The sequence below is a fragment of the Marmota monax genome, unplaced genomic scaffold (assembly GCF_021218885.2).
Source record: "Marmota monax isolate L192 unplaced genomic scaffold, Marmota_monax_Labrador192_F-V1.1 WCK01_AAM20220418_F8-fsc00023, whole genome shotgun sequence".
Classification (NCBI taxonomy): Eukaryota; Metazoa; Chordata; class Mammalia; order Rodentia; family Sciuridae; genus Marmota; species Marmota monax.
The window spans coordinates 15,856,048-15,874,221 of NW_026692907.1; the positions used below are offsets into that span (position 1 = coordinate 15,856,048).

General features: G+C 42.7%; 1 protein-coding gene across 2 annotated transcripts in view; it reads right to left on the reverse strand.

The window, feature by feature from the left end:
- Positions 1–1,701: 1,701 nt before the first annotated feature.
- Gng12 (G protein subunit gamma 12) overlaps positions 1,702–18,174 on the reverse strand; it is a 130,796-nt gene continuing 114,323 nt past the window's right edge. For both annotated transcript variants that reach the window (XM_058581584.1, XM_046451047.2), the window contains exons 3-4: positions 7,471–7,589; positions 1,702–5,762 (exon numbers count right to left, since the gene is read on the reverse strand). In XM_058581584.1, coding sequence (XP_058437567.1) covers positions 5,637–5,762; positions 7,471–7,563 — 219 coding nt within the window. In that variant the 5' untranslated portion in view covers positions 7,564–7,589 and the 3' untranslated portion in view covers positions 1,702–5,636. The remainder of the gene's footprint in view (positions 5,763–7,470; positions 7,590–18,174) is intronic.

Here is an 18,174-nt window from a genome sequence, read left to right on the forward strand (position 1 = left end):
TGGCTGAAGCTGACAGTGGGACCAGGTCTTACAAACATGGTCAGAGCTTAAGCTAAAAGACAGCAAAGGTGGGCATGGACAAGGAGGGAAAAGGACTCAAAAGACTGTGTACTTGGTACCCCCAAAAGGCTTATAGTGCTACCCATACACTTATTTGTCACTGACCTTGCCAATGAAAAGTTATGATGATCCATGTCCACAAGAGTTGAAAGGCTATATGACAGGAGTCACAACACTAAGCAGCCATCTCTACCTGCTGGCTTATTTCTTACTTGTAACATTAAGGCAGTGCACATTTCACCTGCCATATTTCCTTACACACCCCTGCCATCTCATCACCATCCATCCCCCTTTTTGTTTTTGGAACTGGGGATTAAACCCAGTGATGCTCTACCACTAAGCTACATGCTGCCACTATTTATTTTTTATTTTGAGACAAGGTCTTGCTAAGCTGCCCAGACTGGCCTTTTTCTTGCAATCCTCCTGTCCCAGTCTCCTGATTACACCATAGGCCCCACCCCTGGCTTCTATCTTTCTAAAAACTTTTCTATCCAATCCTATCCACCTAAAAACTTTTCTATCCAATCCTATCCACCACCCCCAATACAGTTGTCTTCTACTTATAAGAATTTGGTCAGAACTGATGAGAGTGCTTGTAAAAATTGTTGCCTAGCTCTCATAAACATAGTATATAAATTCTTCTTCAGTCCTTTACTAGAATGGGTTGAGTGACCATCTTTTGTTTATACTTTTTTTTCTTTTCTTTTTTATAGTAGTGGAGATTGCACCCAGGGTACTCTACCACTAAGCTACACTCACTGTCCTTTTTATTTTGATATAGGGTCTGGCTAAATTGCCCAGGCTGGCCTTGAACTTGTGATCCTCCTTCCTGAGTAGCTGGGATTACAGGCCTGAGTTGCTGTGCCCACCTGTTGCCACTCTTTGCATGAGTGTACTGGTTCTCAGAGATGGGCTATCTTTCTAGCTTGATCAGTTCATGATTTGGTGCTCTTTGGCTGCCTCCCTTTTCTTTCCTTTTTGGAAGATGTTGCCTTCCCTTTCTCTGTGGGAAACCCAGCCCAGGGGGAAGGTCAGAGGAGGAGGCAGGGCACCTTCTGCAAGCAGTTGGTGAATATGAGTCACCAGAAGTCTAATGACCTTTCCATTTGTTATCAGTTTCCATGGTCACAGCTGGGTCTCAGGATGGGAAACAGCCCTCCAGGCATGAGGAATCACAGCCTCACTCTTTTTTTTTTTTTAATTTTTTATTGTTGGTTGTTCAAAACATTACAACCTCTTCTGCCTCCTTGTTGTTTACTGGATAGGCAGATTATATGGGAGACCTTCTGCACACTAGCTTGTGGACACTTTCCCCTCTTATCTCCCAAGACTTCATGCCAATGCACACAGTGTTTCTTCTGCCTCTCTCAAGCCCCAGTTCATAATGCCCTCCCTTGGAAGTCTTCTCAGAAGGCTCCCTGGTTTGGAGCTGGTCCCTCTTTCTCTTGGGCTCTCAGCACCTGTGCTCACGAGTCCCGGCACTTCTCAGATGGCGCTGTCATGAGTGTGTGTGTGTGTGTCTATCATTCCAATCCTCTTTGCTCCAGACTCATGTTCTTGGGTTGCTGTGAGTCTTGTTTGTCTTCATGTCACCAGCCTGACCCACATCCCAACAGGTGTTCAAAAAATTAACTGAATGAATGAAGAGAAAAGGTCTTTTATTAATTTATTGAGCAAACACCAGCAAAACGATGCGAGGCACTGACTCAGTAAAGAAAGCAACAGTGCTTTTTAATGAACTTTCTTTCAAATCTGTGAACATGCTCGCTGTGAAGTAAATGTTTTTATTCTTTCCACAGAACATATTTTAAACAATGATCACAGTGTTAAGGTTAATAAGATGCTGGACAGATGAGTAGCCAAAGAACGTTACAAAACAACACAATCTCACCAACAATATATCAAATGCAAATTTACTGAGACATCAAGAAAATAGCTAGAAACATCATTACAGTAACTAAGTCTGTAAAACTAGGGGAAAAAGCACTGTATAACAAAAAGGCCTTTCATAAGCTATCAAGGGAGCACACGTTATAGACAAACCAAGTTTCTATTTGAAGTAGCGTGTAGCACCAACACATTGGCAGGACCAGCAGAGGGGCAGTGGTGTTGAACCAAGGCATCTGGGACAGGAAGGGATCTCAGGGGTTGTCTGCTGCCAGCCCCTTGTTTTACAAATGGGAAAATGGAGGCCCAGAGAGATGAACTGCCTTGTCCAAAGTAAGATGATAACAGGATAGGCTAGAAAATGACTGAGGGCTAAAATACAGGCCCCGACTTTAGGTCAGTGCTCTATTTTGATATACTTATATAACTCTGATTTAAGGTATCTTTTCCTATTGATCTATTATAATGAAATAAATAGATCAGTACAATTCATACTATACTCTGGTATTATGTTCATTTCACCAAGAAACACCTGACATGTATGGTTGTTATTTACTTCTTGGGCCTGTATATATCTTAAATAAAAATTCAGAGGAATCAGAGGATACTATCTTAGTTATAAATTGGTTGAAAAGTCAGCATCTGAAGAGAAAATTGGCACTTCTTCCACTATGAAAATTAATCTATGCCTCAAAATTACCGAATTGTTGGTACAAAGTTTTTTTTTTTTTTTTCCTGATAGTTTAAAGATTAGTAAAATAGACACATAGTCCAAACATGGAGCCTGCAAAAAGCAGGCCTTTCCTTTAAAAAGTAAGGTACTTTTCACTTTAATAAGGTAAGGAATTTAAAAACCTGAAATTTTTCTTAGAAAAGGAAAAAAGTATTTAGTCACAACCCATAAATTGTGAACCACCTCATATAGAAAGTATTTCTCTATTAAAAAAAAAAAGTGTTTTTGTAAAATACTTTGGAATCTTATGTTTGGCCTAGCCTATCTTGCCATGGTGATGAGACCTCAACTGGACAGATTTATGATGAACTAATGAAAATATAGGAATGAAAAAGGAACAAGATCACTGTTAACAGAAGCAGCATTACAGACAAAGTATATTGAGAGTATTTAAATAGTTCAATGGGAATGAAGCCAAGAAGCTGCCTGTATATATTTAAGTGTGTCATTACAGTGGTAGCAGAAAAAAATAACACACATTGGCATCTACCATTATCACAAACCAACTGCTGGAGACGGTTTAACTGTGGCTTCACAAGTAGAACAGACCAGATAAATAAAAGTGACTTCTGCATATCATATATATGTATACATATATTATATTTTCCTCACATAGTATCTAGTTATAAGTAAATCAACATGTGGTTACAATTTCCCCCCTCTTGTGTCAGCATCAAAGGACAATTTGATTCCATTTTTTTTATGAACATGCCCTACACCTGGTTAGGAAATTACATGACATTTATACTCATAGCCTTTATTCTATCTGATCAGTAAAAATAAAATGAAATCTCCTGGGACCTCAAGCCCATTTCTTACTATAACAAACAAATTAACAAATATATAGCAAAACATGCTTGTTTACCGTTAGGCAAAAGACTGTTTTAATGCTAAAGAATAAACTATGCTGGCTGCTAATAATGTGCACAAAATGGTATAATAAGAGTGATTTCATGGAAAGATTCTGTAGTAAGCTGTGTTATAAATATTTAAAGAAACATGTTAAAAATTAGAGTGAAAATAAACTCAGTGTTCTGAAACTATCCGTAGAAAAATATACTTATTAAAAAAAAAGAATGTCTCATTAAGTGAAGCATAAAATGTGAAGTTGTTGTCTTAGTGTACATTTCCAATTTCACCTTTTGAAAGGCAAAAGCTTTCTCTCCTATGCAGGTGCCTGTAATTTACTTGGGACTGAGTATTCACAGAACCAAGCAGTAGGTGACAAAAGGTTGAGGGCAGTGCCGTGACTTTCACAGGGTCAATTCACAGTGCTGAGTCGACGGGTGAGTGGGAGGAACACTGACCATGTTCAAGCCATTTAAAAACAGGACTGTATTTGCTCACTACCAATGAGCATGATGTTCAAGCCCAGAGCATTGGATTTTAAAAGGTTTTGCTTTTCAGGGCAGATTGTACATAAGTAAGGAAACCATCGCAAATAATTTTTTCTCAGGGTTGAATCCTCTGTGATTAAGTTTTTAACCCTTCATTAGTAGTTCTTTTTAATGAGCTGAAAGTGGACTAAAGTGTCATATCCTCAGTATGGTTTGGCCCCTAATTAAAAAGGAGCCTTCCTTCCTCTCTGATAAAGTCACGATGCCCCTTTGGCCAGAAGAGATGCATGCCTTTGGCTTCCCCATGGACATCTTGAGGACATAAGTCCTATCTTCTCAGAGGAAGGCTGAGAAACTCCATGTCCAGCAGCTGGGACCCTATGGTCCAAGGAGTGTACCGCTGAGTCCAAGCCCCTCCTGGGAAGCTTGCAGTTCCCCTTGGAGGGTCTGTGGACAGGCAGGGTTGAAACTGCAGACATCTGGGGAGAGCATATGAGTCCTGACACCTTAATGTTTTAAGTCTATTTCTTTCCCACCAAGTCTCATCTTCCTGGGTCTGGGGAGGGCAATGTCACCTCTGAAAATACTCTAGCAGCAGAGGGAGAATACAGGGGAGGCTAATGGAGAAGAAGAGGGGGACAAATTGCAAAGCTGGCCTGAGAAGAGCAGTTGGTTTTTACATGTTTCTGCTCCCCTTGGTCAGGCTCACTGTTCACTGTCTTATTTTAATCACCAGGGCAGAAATTTCAGAGGTGTCTTCCCTAGGAAAGCACAGCTGCTACAGTCCTCCTCCAAGGGTCCCCTCCCCTTTTCCAGACTCAAGATGGCCGAAGCCCAAAAGGGTCCCTATGAATTAATACCTTATCAAAGAGCTTTCAGTTCAGTTTCAGTTTTTAATTGGCATGGTTCATCATCACCTAAGAGGTCCAGCAAGTTTCAAGAGAGGAGAGATGACATATCACCTGATCACAATGAATACAATCTTTAGGATGCTTTTTCTTTATTTTTTGCACAATAACTATATGAAAAGAATTTTTATTCTACCTACACAGCTCAAGATAAATACAACTCCTGGAGTTGAGGAACTGCTGTTACATGGAGAGGGGAGCTTTGATGAGGAAATAAGCTTTGATATGTGTACATGCGAAGACATACATATACAAAATACACCCCTTTCCCTTGTACACTATACAGGTTGGCACAAATCTTATTAAGAGCAGAATATGATATAAAGGTTTCAGGACTGAAGTTATTCTTGGCATTTTAATTTGACAGGTGCTTAGGCATTTTAAGTCTTAACATATCTGAATCAACTGAATACATGAAATATATAATTGTGTTTTTAAGAAGGCTCAGGCCAACTCTCCTTAAACAATAACCCAAAGTAATACCATAGTTATCAAATGGAAAACAAAGATTGTTATTCTGTATTAAATCAGTAAAGGGTATTTTAAAGAAAGGGCAACTTGGAAAATAAAGACTTTAGAGTCCATTATTCCAAGAGAAGAGCATTTTAGTTATTAGCAGTGGTTACCAAATAAGCTGGAGGCAAATCTCTTCAAGGAGCCGCTCAGGATTTGCTTTGTTGGGAAGAGGTGAGGAACGGTTCCATTCTTCCACTATAAGATGATGCAGGTTTTCTTATCCTTGAAAGGGTTTTCTGAAGTCGGTATGCCTGTCAGCAAAGGGTCACTCCTGGCGTGCTCCTCACAGTAGGACATGAGGTCTGCAGAGGCCTTTGAGACCTGAGGAGACAAACCAAAGCAACAAATAAGGACGAAAATCCTTTATTCAGAACCCTCCAGAGTGTACTGAACGCTAAGCCATGGGGTGGAGACTGATTCAAACAGGATAAGCAGCCTTAGACATCATTCTCATACAACTAGTCAGGTGCAAAGAGATATGGTTCCTGGCAGGGATGGTTTTCCCTAGCCAAGTGATCAGACAAGCTGGCATGGTTGTCCCTACACGTGAGCACTGAGAATACCACACCAGCTAGCTAGCTGGTATTCCTGCCAAAATACTTAATGAGAGTCTGATCAGCAAAGGAGCATAACCCAAGTAGGGGTGATTTTGAAAAATGAGTGGACTGGGTTCTTAAAAAATGGACCATGTGTTAGATATTATTATTAGAAATGCAAATAAGTTTCAACTGGCTTAGAAAAAATTATATGTGTGTATAGGGGGAATGATATAAGCAAACATGGTGAAATGTTAAGAATTGGCAAATTCTGGTGAAGAGAATATGAATGTTTAGTGTTACAAGTCTTCTTTAGGTTTGAAATTTTTCAGAATCAAAATTGCGGGATGCATCAGGAAAGGAAAAGTTTGTGAATCAAGGGAAGGTTCTATCAGTTCTTATCCAGGTAAAAACAGATTGGAAGCAGAACAGAACTGAATTATTGGCTTGAAGCCAGAACTCTGAAGCCAAGTTGTAGAGCTTCAATATTTACTGTTAGAGGGCTGGGGATGTTGCTCAGTGGTGAGTGCTGGCTTAGTATGTGTGAGGCCCTAGGTTCTGTCCCTCGAATGGGGGCAGGCAGAATAAAAGGAAAGATTTATTGTTATCTATTAGGTTTGGGGAGATACAAAGGGCAAAACCAGCATAGGAAAATGCTGTGCCCTACTCCAGCGTGAGTTAGGCTTGGAATATGTCATACCCTGTTTTCAGAAACCTGGGTGGAAGACCCCAGGTAATAATCAGGTCAGGCACCCAGGCCACTGAGTGTGGCGGAGCTGGCTCTACGGAGCTCTGCACTCGGCAGCCTGCTGCTTTGAGGACAGGTGACCATCTCCAGTTCAGAGGAATTTATCAGGTGACTGCTTCTGTACCTAGGAAACAGCCTTAGTCACCACATTCCAGGGTTCTCACTGCCGAGTCCTCTCTTGGAACCAAGCAGGGAAAGATTTCAAAGTCATGTGATCTAAGAAATGCATTCCAGCTCCTCAGTGGGACCTGCCTTCATCCTGGGGGTAGAAAATGGTCACCAAAGGGTGCACATTTAAAAAGCTATGTTTTCCTAAAAGGAAGACCCCAATTGTTGACTTTAAGGCACCCTCAGATACATTGATACCCTAGAACACTTGATAAACTCCAGATGGATGAGGAGGGTATTTTAGAAATCCCCCTGAAACCTCTCCCTGTCCCAGTTTAGAACACAGCAATCATAAGACTTGACCCCTTTCATTTAGGGAAGGCAGGTCCTCTGCAAATCCTGTGCAGGATTTTGCAAACAGGGGTCAACTTAGACTCTGATTCCTCATTTTTTTTTTTTTAAATGAGGCCTGGGCTAGGTAGGTAATAAAAATTAATATTGTGAGGCCCTTGACCTGCTCTAGGAAAATCCTGGAAGCAAGCTGGATTAAATGGCACCCTCTTTTCTGACTCATTTCCCAGTCTTGGAAGAGCAGCAGGGACCACAGCAGGTATGGCTCTGTCCCTTGGGCTCTTACCTTTATCCTTTCAATGGAAGCTTCTAGTCTCAGCTGCTGCACAGTTCTCCTTGCCTGGGCTATGTTGTTGGTGCTTGCTGTTTTGCTGGACATCTTCAATGATTGTTCTTCCCTGAAATCTGAAAAAAAAAATTTTTTTTCAAATGGTGAATAACAGTCATCTTTAAGTTATTTAAACATTCATAGAAAATGTGTGTTACTTGAAGGAAAATGGATGCATCTGCCCATCAGCACAGCCTCTTTGAGGCAGTTACTAAAGTGCCCTGAGCAATCCCAGTGGTGGCTTAGATGTTCCAGCTTGTCATCCATTTGAGTGTCAACATAAATTTTTGGTTTGCAGAAACCTAGAACAGCAGTTTAATCAATGAAACCCAACATATAGCATAAGGGCGGCCTTTTAAAGAATTTTCTAGGAAGAAACAAATATTAATATTTGCAATAGTAAAGGGGCCTTTGGCCACCAGAGGCCAAGACACATGTCAATTTAATACAACTACTACATACTCTAACAGAAACTGAGTTTATTTCTTTTTTTTTTTAAATTTTTTATTGTGGGTTGTTCAAAACATTACAAATTTCTTGACATATCATATTCCACACTTTGATTCAAGTGGGTTATGAACTCCCACCTTCACCCCATACACAGATTGCAGATTCACATCAGTTACACATCCATTGATTTACATATTGCCATACTAGTGTCTGTTGTGCTCCGCTGCCTTTCCCATCCTCCACCCTCCCCCCTCCCCACCTCTCCCCTCCCCTCCCCTCCTCTCTCTCTACCCCCTCCACTGTATAACCCTCAGGGTCTCCTTCCATTACCATGCAATTTCCCTTCTCTCTCCCTTTCCCTCCCACCTCTCATCCCTGTTAAATGTTAATCTTCTTCTCCTGCTCTTCGTCCCTACTCTGATCTTAGTTACTCTCCTTATATCAAAGAAGACATTTGGCATTTGTTTTTTAGGGATTGGCTAGCTTCAATTAGCATAATCTGCTCTAATGCCATCCATTTCCCTGCAAATTCTATGATTTTGTCATTTTGTAATAAAGAGTAATACTCCGTTGTGTATAAATGCCACATTTTTTTTATCCATTCGTCTATTGAAGGGCATCTAGGTTGGTTCCACAGTCTTGCTATTGTGAACTGTGCTGCTATGAACATCGATGTAGCAGTGTCCCTGTAGCATGCTCTTTTTAGGTCTTTAGGGAATAGACCAAGAATGGGAATAGCTGGGTCAAATGGTGGCTCCATTCCCAGCTTTCCAAGAAATCTCCATACTGCTTTCCAAATTGGCTGCACCAATCTGCAGTCCCACCAGCAATGTACAAGTGTACCCTTTTCCCCACATCCTCGCCAGCACTTGTTGTTGTTTGACTTCCTAATGGCTGCCAATCTTACTGGAGTGAGATGGTATCTTAGGGTGGTTTTGATTTGCATTTCTCTGACAGCTAGAGATGTTGAGCATTTTTTCATGTACTTGTTGATTGACTGTATGTCCTCCTCTGAGAAGTGTCTGTTCAGGTCCTTGGCCCATTTGTTGATTGGGTTGTTTGTTCTCTTACTGTCTAATTTTTTGAGTTCTTTGTATACTCTGGATATTAGGGCTCTATCTGAAGTGTGAGGAGTAAAGATTTGTTCCCAGGGTGTAGGCTCCCTATTTACCTCTCTTATTGTTTCTTTTGCTGAGAAAAAACTTTTTAGTTTGAGTAAGTCCCATTTGTTGATTCTAGTTATTAACTTTTGTGCTATGGGTGTCCTATTGAGGAATTTGGAGCCCGACCCCACCGACTGTAGATCGTAGCCAACTTTTTCTTCTATCAGACGGCGCGTCTCTGATTTGATATCAAGCTCCTTGATCCATTTTGAATTCACTTTTGTGCATGGCGAGAGAAAGGGATTCAGTTTCATTTTGTTGCATATGGATTTCCAGTTTTCCCAGCACCATTTGTTGAAGATGCTATCCTTCCTCCATTGCATCCTTTTAGCCCCTTTATCAAATATAAGATAGTTGTAGTTTTGTGGATTGGTTTCTGTGTCCTCTATTCTGTACCATTGGTCCACCCGCCTGTTTTGGTACCAGTACCATGCTGTTTTTGTTACTATTGCTCTGTAGTATAGTTTGAAGTCTGGTATCGCTATACCGCCTGATTCACACTTCCTGCTTAGCATTGTTTTTGCTATTCTGGGTCTTTTATTTTTCCTTATGAATTTCATGATTGCTTTCTCTATTTCTACAAGAAATGCCGTTGGGATTTTGATTGGCATTGCATTAAACCTATAGAGAACTTTTGGTAATATCGCCATTTTGATGATGTTAGTTCTGCCTATCCATGAACAGGGTATATTTTTCCATCTTCTAAGATCTTCTTCTATTTCTCTCTTTAGGGTTCTGTAGTTTTCATTGTATAAGTCTTTCACCTCTTTTGTTAGGTTGATTCCCAAGTATTTTATTTTTTTTGAAGATATTTTGAATGGAGTGGTTGTCCTCATTTCCATTTCAGAGGATTTGTCGCTGATATACGGGAATGCCTTTGATTTATGCGTGTTGATTTTATATCCTGCCACTTTGCTGAATTCATTTATTAGCTCTAATACTTTCTTTGTAGAGCCTTTTGGGTCTGCTAGGTATAGAATCATATCATCTGCAAATAGTGATAATTTAAGTTCTTCTTTTCCTATTTTTATGCCTTTAATTTCTTTCGTCTGTCTAATTGCTCTGGCCAGTGTTTCGAGAACTATGTTGAACAGAAGTGGAGAGAGAGCATCCCTGTCTTGTTCCAGATTTTAGAGGGAATGCCTTCAGTTTTTCTCCATTCAGAATGATGCTAGCCTGAGGCTTAGCATAGATTGCTTTTACAATATTGAGGTATGTTCCTGTTATCCCTAGTTTTTCTAGAGTTTTGAACATAAAGGGATGCTGTACTTTGTCGAATGCTTTTTCCACATCTATTGAGATGATCATATGGTTTTTATTTTTAAGTCTATTGATGTGGTGAATAACATTTATTGATTTCCGTATATTGAACCAGCCTTGCATCCCAGGGATGAATCCTACTTGATCATGGTGTACAATTTTTTTGATATGTTTTTGTATCCAATTCGCCAGAATTTTATTGAGGATTTTTGCATCTAGGTTCATTAGAGATATTGGTCTGTAGTTTTCTTTCTTTGAAGTGTCTTTGTCTGGTTTAGGTATCAGGGTGATGTTGGCCTCATAGAATGAATTTGGAAGTTCTCCCTCTTTTTCTATTTCCTGAAGTAGCTTGAAAAGTATTGGTATTAGTTCTTCTTTAAAGGTTTTGTAAAATTCTGCTGTATACCCATCCGGTCCTGGGCTTTTCTTAGTTGGTAGTCTTTTGATGGTTTCTTCTATTTCCTCAATTGATATTGGTCTGTTTAGGTTTTCTATATCCTCCTGACTCAATCTGGGCAGATCATATGACTTAAGAAATTTATCGATGCCTTCACTATCTTCTAATTTATTGGAGTATAAGGATTCAAAATAGTTTTTGATTATCTTCTGTATTTCTGAAGTGTCTGTTGTGATATTGCCTTTTTCATCCCGTATGCTAGTAATTTGAGTTCTCTCTCTTCTTCTCTTCGCTAGCATCGCTAAGGGTCTGTCGATTTTGTTTATTTTTTCAAAGAACCAACTTTCAGTTTTGTCAATTTTTTCAATTGTTTCTTTTGTTTCGATTTCATTAATTTCAGCTCTGATTTTAATTATTTCTTGCCTTCTACTTCTTTTGCTGTTGTTTTGCTCTTCTTTTTCAAGGATTTTGAGATGAAGTATGAGATCATTTATTGGTTGGTTTTTTCTTTTTTTAAGGAATGAACTCCAAGCAATGAATTTTCCTCTTAGAACTGCTTTCAATGTGTCCCATAGATTCCGATATGTTGTGTCTGTGTTTTCATTTATCTCTAAGAATTTTTTAATTTCCTCCTTGATGTCTTCTATAACCCATTGATCATTCAGTAACCTATTGTTCATTCTCCAAGTGATGTATGCTTTTTCCTTCCTTCTTTTATCGTTGATTTTCAGTTTCATTCCATTATGATCAGATAAGATGCATGGTATTATCTCTACTCCTTTATATTGTCTAAGAGTTGCCCTGTGACATAATATATGATCTATTTTTGAGAAGGATCCATGTGCTGCTGAGAAAAAAGTGTAACTGCTTGATGTTGGGTGGTATACTCTATATATGTCAATTAGGTCTAGGTTATTAATAGTGTTATTGAGTTCTATAGTATCCTTATTCAACTTTTGTTTGGAAGATCTGTCCAGTGGCGAGGGAGGTGTGTTGAAGTCTCCCATGATTATGGTATGGTGGTCTATTAGACTCTTGAACTTGAGAAGAGTTTGTTTGACGAACATAGCTGCACCATTGTTTGGGGCATAAATATTTATGATTGTTATGTCTTGTTGGTGTATGGTTCCCTTAAGCAGTATGTAGTGTCCCTCTTTATCCCTTTTGATTAACTTTGGCTTGAAATCTATTTTATTTGATATGAGTATGGACACTCCTGCTTGTTTCCGAAGTCCATATGAGTGATATGATTTTTCCCAACCTTTCACCTTCAGCCTATGTATGTCTTTTCCTATCAAATGCGTCTCCTGTAGGCAGCATATTGTTGGGTCTTGTTTTGTGATCCATTCTACTAGCCTGTGTCTCTTAATTGGTGAGTTTAAGCCATTAACATTTAGGGTTATTATTGAGATATGGGTTGTTCTTTCAGCCATATTTGTTTATTTATGTTACTAAACATGGTCTGTTTTCCTCTTTGATTATTTTCCCCCATTTAGTGTCCTACCTCCCACTGTTGGTTTTCATTGTTATTTTCCATTTCCTCTTCCTGTAATGTTTTGCCAAGGATGTTTTGAAGAGATGGTTTTCTAGCTGCAAATTCTTTTAACTTTTGTTTATCGTGGAAGGTTTTAATTTCATCTTCCATCCTGAAGCTTAATTTCGCTGGATACACAATTCTTGGTTGGAACCCATTTTCTTTCAGTGTTTGAAATATGTTATTCCAGGATCTTCTAGCTTTCAGAGTCTGTGTTGAAAGATCAGCTGTTATCCTGATTGGCTTACCCCTAAATGTAATCTGCTTCCTTTCTCTTGTAGCTTTTAAAATTCTCTCCTTATTCTGTATGTTGGGCATCTTCATTATAATGTGTCTAGGTGTGGATCTCTTATGATTTTGCACATTCGGCGTCCTGTAGGCTTCTAGGATTTGGGATTCTGTCTCATTCTTCAAGTCTGGGAAGTTTTCTCGTATTATTTCATTGAATAGACTGCTCATTCCTTTGGTTTGGAGCTCTGTACCTTCCTGTATCCCAATGACTCTTAAGTTTGGTCTCTTAATGTTATCCCATATTTCTTGGATGTTCTGCTCATGGTTTCTTAACAGTCTTGCTGAGCTGTCTATGTTCTTTTCCAGTTGAAATACTTTGTCTTCATTGTCTGATGTTCTATCTTCTAAGTGTTCTACTCTGCTGGTAGTATTCTCCATTGAGTTTTTAAGTTGGTTTATTGCTTCCTGCATTTCTAGGATTTCTGTTTGTTTGTTTTTTATAACCTCTATCTCCCTGTATAGTTGATCCTTTGCTTCCTGGATTTGTTTGCGTAATTCATTGTCGAAGTGATCTTTCATTGTCTGATTTTGCTGTTTAATGTCTTCCTTGATACTCCAGATCATCTGAAGCATGTATATCCTGAATTCTTTATCTGACATTCCATCTGCTGCAGCTGTTACCTCTTCTAAAGTTGCGTTGACCTGCATTGCTTGTGGTCCTTTCTTTCCTTGTCTTTTCATACTGCTTGCGTATCTTTCCTGCAGGTGCGGGCGGCGGCTCTGCTCTCTCCTTATTCCAATTGGGGTGTCGTGGCTACCACGCCGGCAGGTCACTGGGCCTGTTCTGGGCGCTGGCGGCGGCTCTGTTCTGCCGCTACTCCAATTGGGGTGATGAGTGTACCACGCAGGCAGGCCACCGGGCCTGATCCGCCGGTCGGTTGCAGGTTTGCCTACCCTGCAGGCGCAGGTGGCGGCTCTACTCTGCCCCTACTCCAAATGGGGTGACGTGTCTGTCGTACCGGCAGGCCACTGGGCCTGTCCCGCTGGTCGGTCGCAGATCTGCCCACCTTTCGGGCACAGGTGGAGGCTCTGCTCTGCCCCTACTCCAATTGGGGTGTCGTGACTACCCCGCCTGCAGGATGCTGGGCCTGTTCCTGGCACGGGCGGCGACTCTGCTCTGCCCCTACTCCAATTAGGGTGGTGTGTGTACCATGCCGGTAGGCTCCTGGGCCTGATCTGCCGGTCTGTTGCAGGTCTGCCTACCTTGGAGGCGCGGGCGGCGGATCTGCCCTGCCCCTCCTACCACGCCTGTGGACCCCTGGGCCTGATCTGCAGGTTGGTCACAGGTCTGCTCACCCTGCGGGCACGGGTGGCGGTTCCGCTCCACCCCCACTCCAATTGGGGTCACGTGACCACCACACCGGCAGGGCCTGATCCGGGCATGGGAGAAGGATCTGCTCTGCCCCTACTCAAGTTGGGGTGACGTGTGTACCACACTGGCAGGCCACTGGGCCTGACCCGCCAGGCTGTCACAGGTCTGTTTACCTTGCAAGCGCGAATGGCGGCTCTGCCCTGCCCCTCCTACCACGCCCATGTACCACTGGGTCGCGGGTCTGCCCACCTTGCGGGTGCGGGTGGCGGCTCCGCTCCGCCCCCTCTCCAATTGGGGTCACGCGGTCACCACGCTGGCGAGCCGCTGGGCCTGCTCCGGGCGCTGGCGGCGGCCCGTCTCCTCCCCTCTGGCTCGACGACAAATTGAGGAGACTCGGGTGCCTGTGCCTCACCCCCCCTACCAGGAGACCAACTGTTTATGTTGCCGCTGGTATTGATGAAGTTCTCTCCTCCGCCGCTTTCTGATGACATCAGATCTCTGCCAAGTTGGTATCCTATGCGAATGGCAGCATTTCGTTCCCCTTGCCGGGCAACCAAAGCAACGGGTGAGTCCTGACCGGCCCTCAGCAGGACCCGGACTGAGAAGCAGTTTCTGCGGGCTCCTAGCCCCGGGCCAGGGAAGTTCCGGGAGCCGGAACTCGGCCGCTCCGTGCTCGGTGTAAGCTCCTATAAGTGTAGGCTCAAAGAAGCAGTCCCCGCGGGCTCAGTTCCGGGAGCCGGAATTCGGCCGCTTAGTGCTTGGTGTATGCTCTGATAGGAGCAGGGTCCAAGAAGCCGAGTTTATTTCTTTTGGGCTCTCTTACCCAACTATTAGGCTGATGCAAGTTGTGGCAAGAGAAAACAGTGAGAAGGCCTCTCCAGAGACCTCTGCACAAAATCACATTTTCAGGTGCTATCAACATGTGCAAATGTTTCCAGAATGTTAGGCAGGTAAGCAGTCTTTATTCAAGAAAAAGTGGTAAACTTTTGGCTGAAAGACTCAATGATAGATCCACAGTAAATGTCAAATGAGACACAGCTGGAAGTCTGAAATAATCAATGAAGCTTTATCATTCCTTCTTTTGACCTCTCTCTGGCCTCATCCTGGTGGCCAAGGGTTTGCTAATCCTATTACCTTCCCCTTCCCTATATGTTTGGCCAGGATTGACTCTCCTCTTTTTGTCTAAGCCCTTGAGTACCAGGCTGCCCTGTTGTCCTCTCTCTAGACACCTGTTGTCAAACAACGGAAACAGGCTGGCCTTTGAGCTTTGACCTGCCTGGTTTCTAGTGGCACATTTTATGAGGAAGGCAGGCCTGGGACAAGAGCTGCCTGGTGCCCCTGCCATATATGGTTAAGTTTTCTCTTGGCATGATGGTGAATGGAGGAAAAGACAGAGCTGGCAGGCCTAGCAGCAGTGTGGTAGTTTATGACTCAGGAGCAGGTGGACAGTAGGTGTGTCTTGCCGGCACTAGGCAAGGGCTCAGCAGTCTTAGGACGCTGTGGCGCCAGCAGCAAACCCAGGCTGACTCAACCTTCAGCAGGACCTGCAGCTGCAGGAAGGCTTAGACCAGTCAGGCTGCAAAAACACCATCAAGCCACAGGCTCCATGCTGTCCACCATGTGGGCATTATGGAACTCCAACACTGAGTTTCGCCAGATTATGATGTCCCCAAGGACTGAGTTCAAGGATCTCTGAGGTTGCACCCTCTGAGGTTGGAGGAAGCATTGGGTCAGGTGCACAAATAAAACTGCTTTTAACTGCGTGCAGAACTTTGAAATCAGCTTCATCAGCAGCTTCACATTTCTGGGACTGCACCCTGCCTCTGCCACTTCCCAGACGGGTGGAAGTGGGCCGACTGTTTCACCTTCATGAGCCCAAGATTTTTTGAGGTTGTTGTTTTGTTTTTGCATACTCAGGGCTGCTCTTCCACTGAGCTACATCTACAGCCCTTTTTTTTCTGGGACAGGGTCATGCTATGTTGCCCAGGCTGCTCTTGAACTTGTGATTCTCCTGCCTCATTACATGCAGGTGCCACCATGCTCAAGTTTTTTCAGTTGTAATATAAAAATACTACTAATCACCTCAAAATGCTTTTTGGGATTCATTCACTGATGTATATCTAAGGGTTAGCACAGGACCAAATCACTCTCATAAAATGCAACTGCTATTATTTTTATCTTGGGGCAGGGGTCATACAGACCATGAATTGGAATTCCTTTACCTGACTGTTTTGCCCACCTCTCCTCAATTCTGGTCATTGACTGTCAAGGGTTTTGACTGAGTGGGTCTAGGCAGGGCTTCAGGGATCAGCTCTTTTTTGATTCTGCCCCCAGGTACTTCTGCCACACTCTAGTATCAAGGTAAGACACAAAGGTTGGTGATAGCCAACAGAGGATTGCCACAGGGAAAAAGAAGCCCTAACAGTACAGGAAATTGGGAGGAGGAAGCATGTGGCAGGGCAGGGTGGCCTTGCCTTGTCCTGGCCTTGGGCAACCTCAGTTCAACACATTCCTGGACTAGCTGTCTCTTCCTCAGACTCCTCAGTACTGCTGCCCTGCCCAAGGAGAGGCCTCAGGTCTCCTCCTTGGGGGTGTTACCCCCACCCAGCCACCTGGCCTAGCCCCTTTCTATGCTCCCAGGCCAGCATCTGAAATGAATGTGAGGTTGTGGGCAACCTCACCCCAAACAGTGCCCAGTGCCCAGTGAGTTGGTTGCAAATTTCATTCCCCTGCAACACATTGATCTGGGCTGCCCCTCCAGTTGGTGGCTGTTCTTAGCCTCCAGAATGTGAACATGACACCTTTTCTGAGTGGCCTGTGGTTTCCAGGCTGCACCCTCAGGATTTTCTAAATGTGCTGCTTGCGTGAGAACAATGCCAAGCATTCTCCTCAACCTCCAGGGCACAAACTTTCCAAGGCCTGGGCAAGTTTTCCTGTAACTGCAAACAGGTCACACAGATGGGACCTTGACCAGTCATTGCTCCCACCCCATGTGACTATAAGCAAATAGTCCACAGTCAGGCTATATTTATAAAAAGCCTGTCTCTCAAAGTGGTGAGAAAGCTGGCACCTAGAATACTGGGGACTTTTTCCCTTCTTGACTGAATTATAATCAGGATTTAAAACAGCTAGCTAGTAAGAAGAACAAAATATAACAGAAAAAAAGATAAAAACAGTTAGCAATCCCCAATTCATGCTTGCCAGCTCTGGCTTTATGCAGTGGTCTGGTTCTGACTTCACTGTGGGGCCTTCACACTCTCCCAGCTCCCTGCTGCCTTCCACTGGGTAATCTTGCAGATCCCAGGCTTTGCAAAGTCCATGCAAGACCTTTTATTTATTTATTTATCTATTCATTCATTCATTCATTTATTTTAAAAGATCACTTGAGCCCAGGAGTTCCATGTCAGACATGACAAATACAGCCAGTAACTCCTGGGTTCTAGTGATCCTCCTGCCTCAGTCTCAGTTTCAGCCTCTGAGCAGGTGGGAACTAGTATGTGACACTTTTTTTTGGGGGGGGGAGGAAGGGGTATAAGGGATTGAACCCATGGGCAATAAACCACGGAGCCACATCCCCAGTCCTTTTTATTGTTAAGACAGAGTCTTAAGTTTCTTAGGGTTTCACTAAGTTGCTGAGTCTGTCTCAAACTTGCAATCTTCCTGCCTCAGCCTCCCAAATTGCTGGGATTGATTACAGGTGTGTGTCACCACGCCCAGCTGCAAAACATTTTTAAATGAGTGCTACTGGTACTTGGTATAGCAAGCTAAGAATAAATGGGTAGGATGGACACAGCTTCTGCCCTCACAGAGACATTAGACAAGAGGATCCTTTCCTCTTGTGCTGGAAGAGCCCAATCCTGCCACTGCTCTGCTCCTCTCAGGCTCCCACTCAATCTTTTCCTGAAAGTTCCTTCCCCTGTGCTGGTAAATGAATATCTGATTAAAGTTTTGGAGATGGTAGATTTTTTTTATAGCATCACAAAGTTATTAAACACAAACAACTTTCTACTGAATATCATACAGCAATAGCTTCAAAAGTCAATTAAATGAGGGTATTTGTGTGCATCCCGAGAGAACACTGTAAACTGGGCCACTGGAAAATAATATAATCTCTGACTATCACTTTGTTCCTATAGAGAAATCAGATCAAAATTATATTGTTTCAAGTTGGGGAGCCTCTTCCAGGGACTCTTGAGTTTCTTGGCTGAGCTGCCTGGCCTCAAGGCAGGGCCCCTGTTGTTTCACTCCTAAGAGG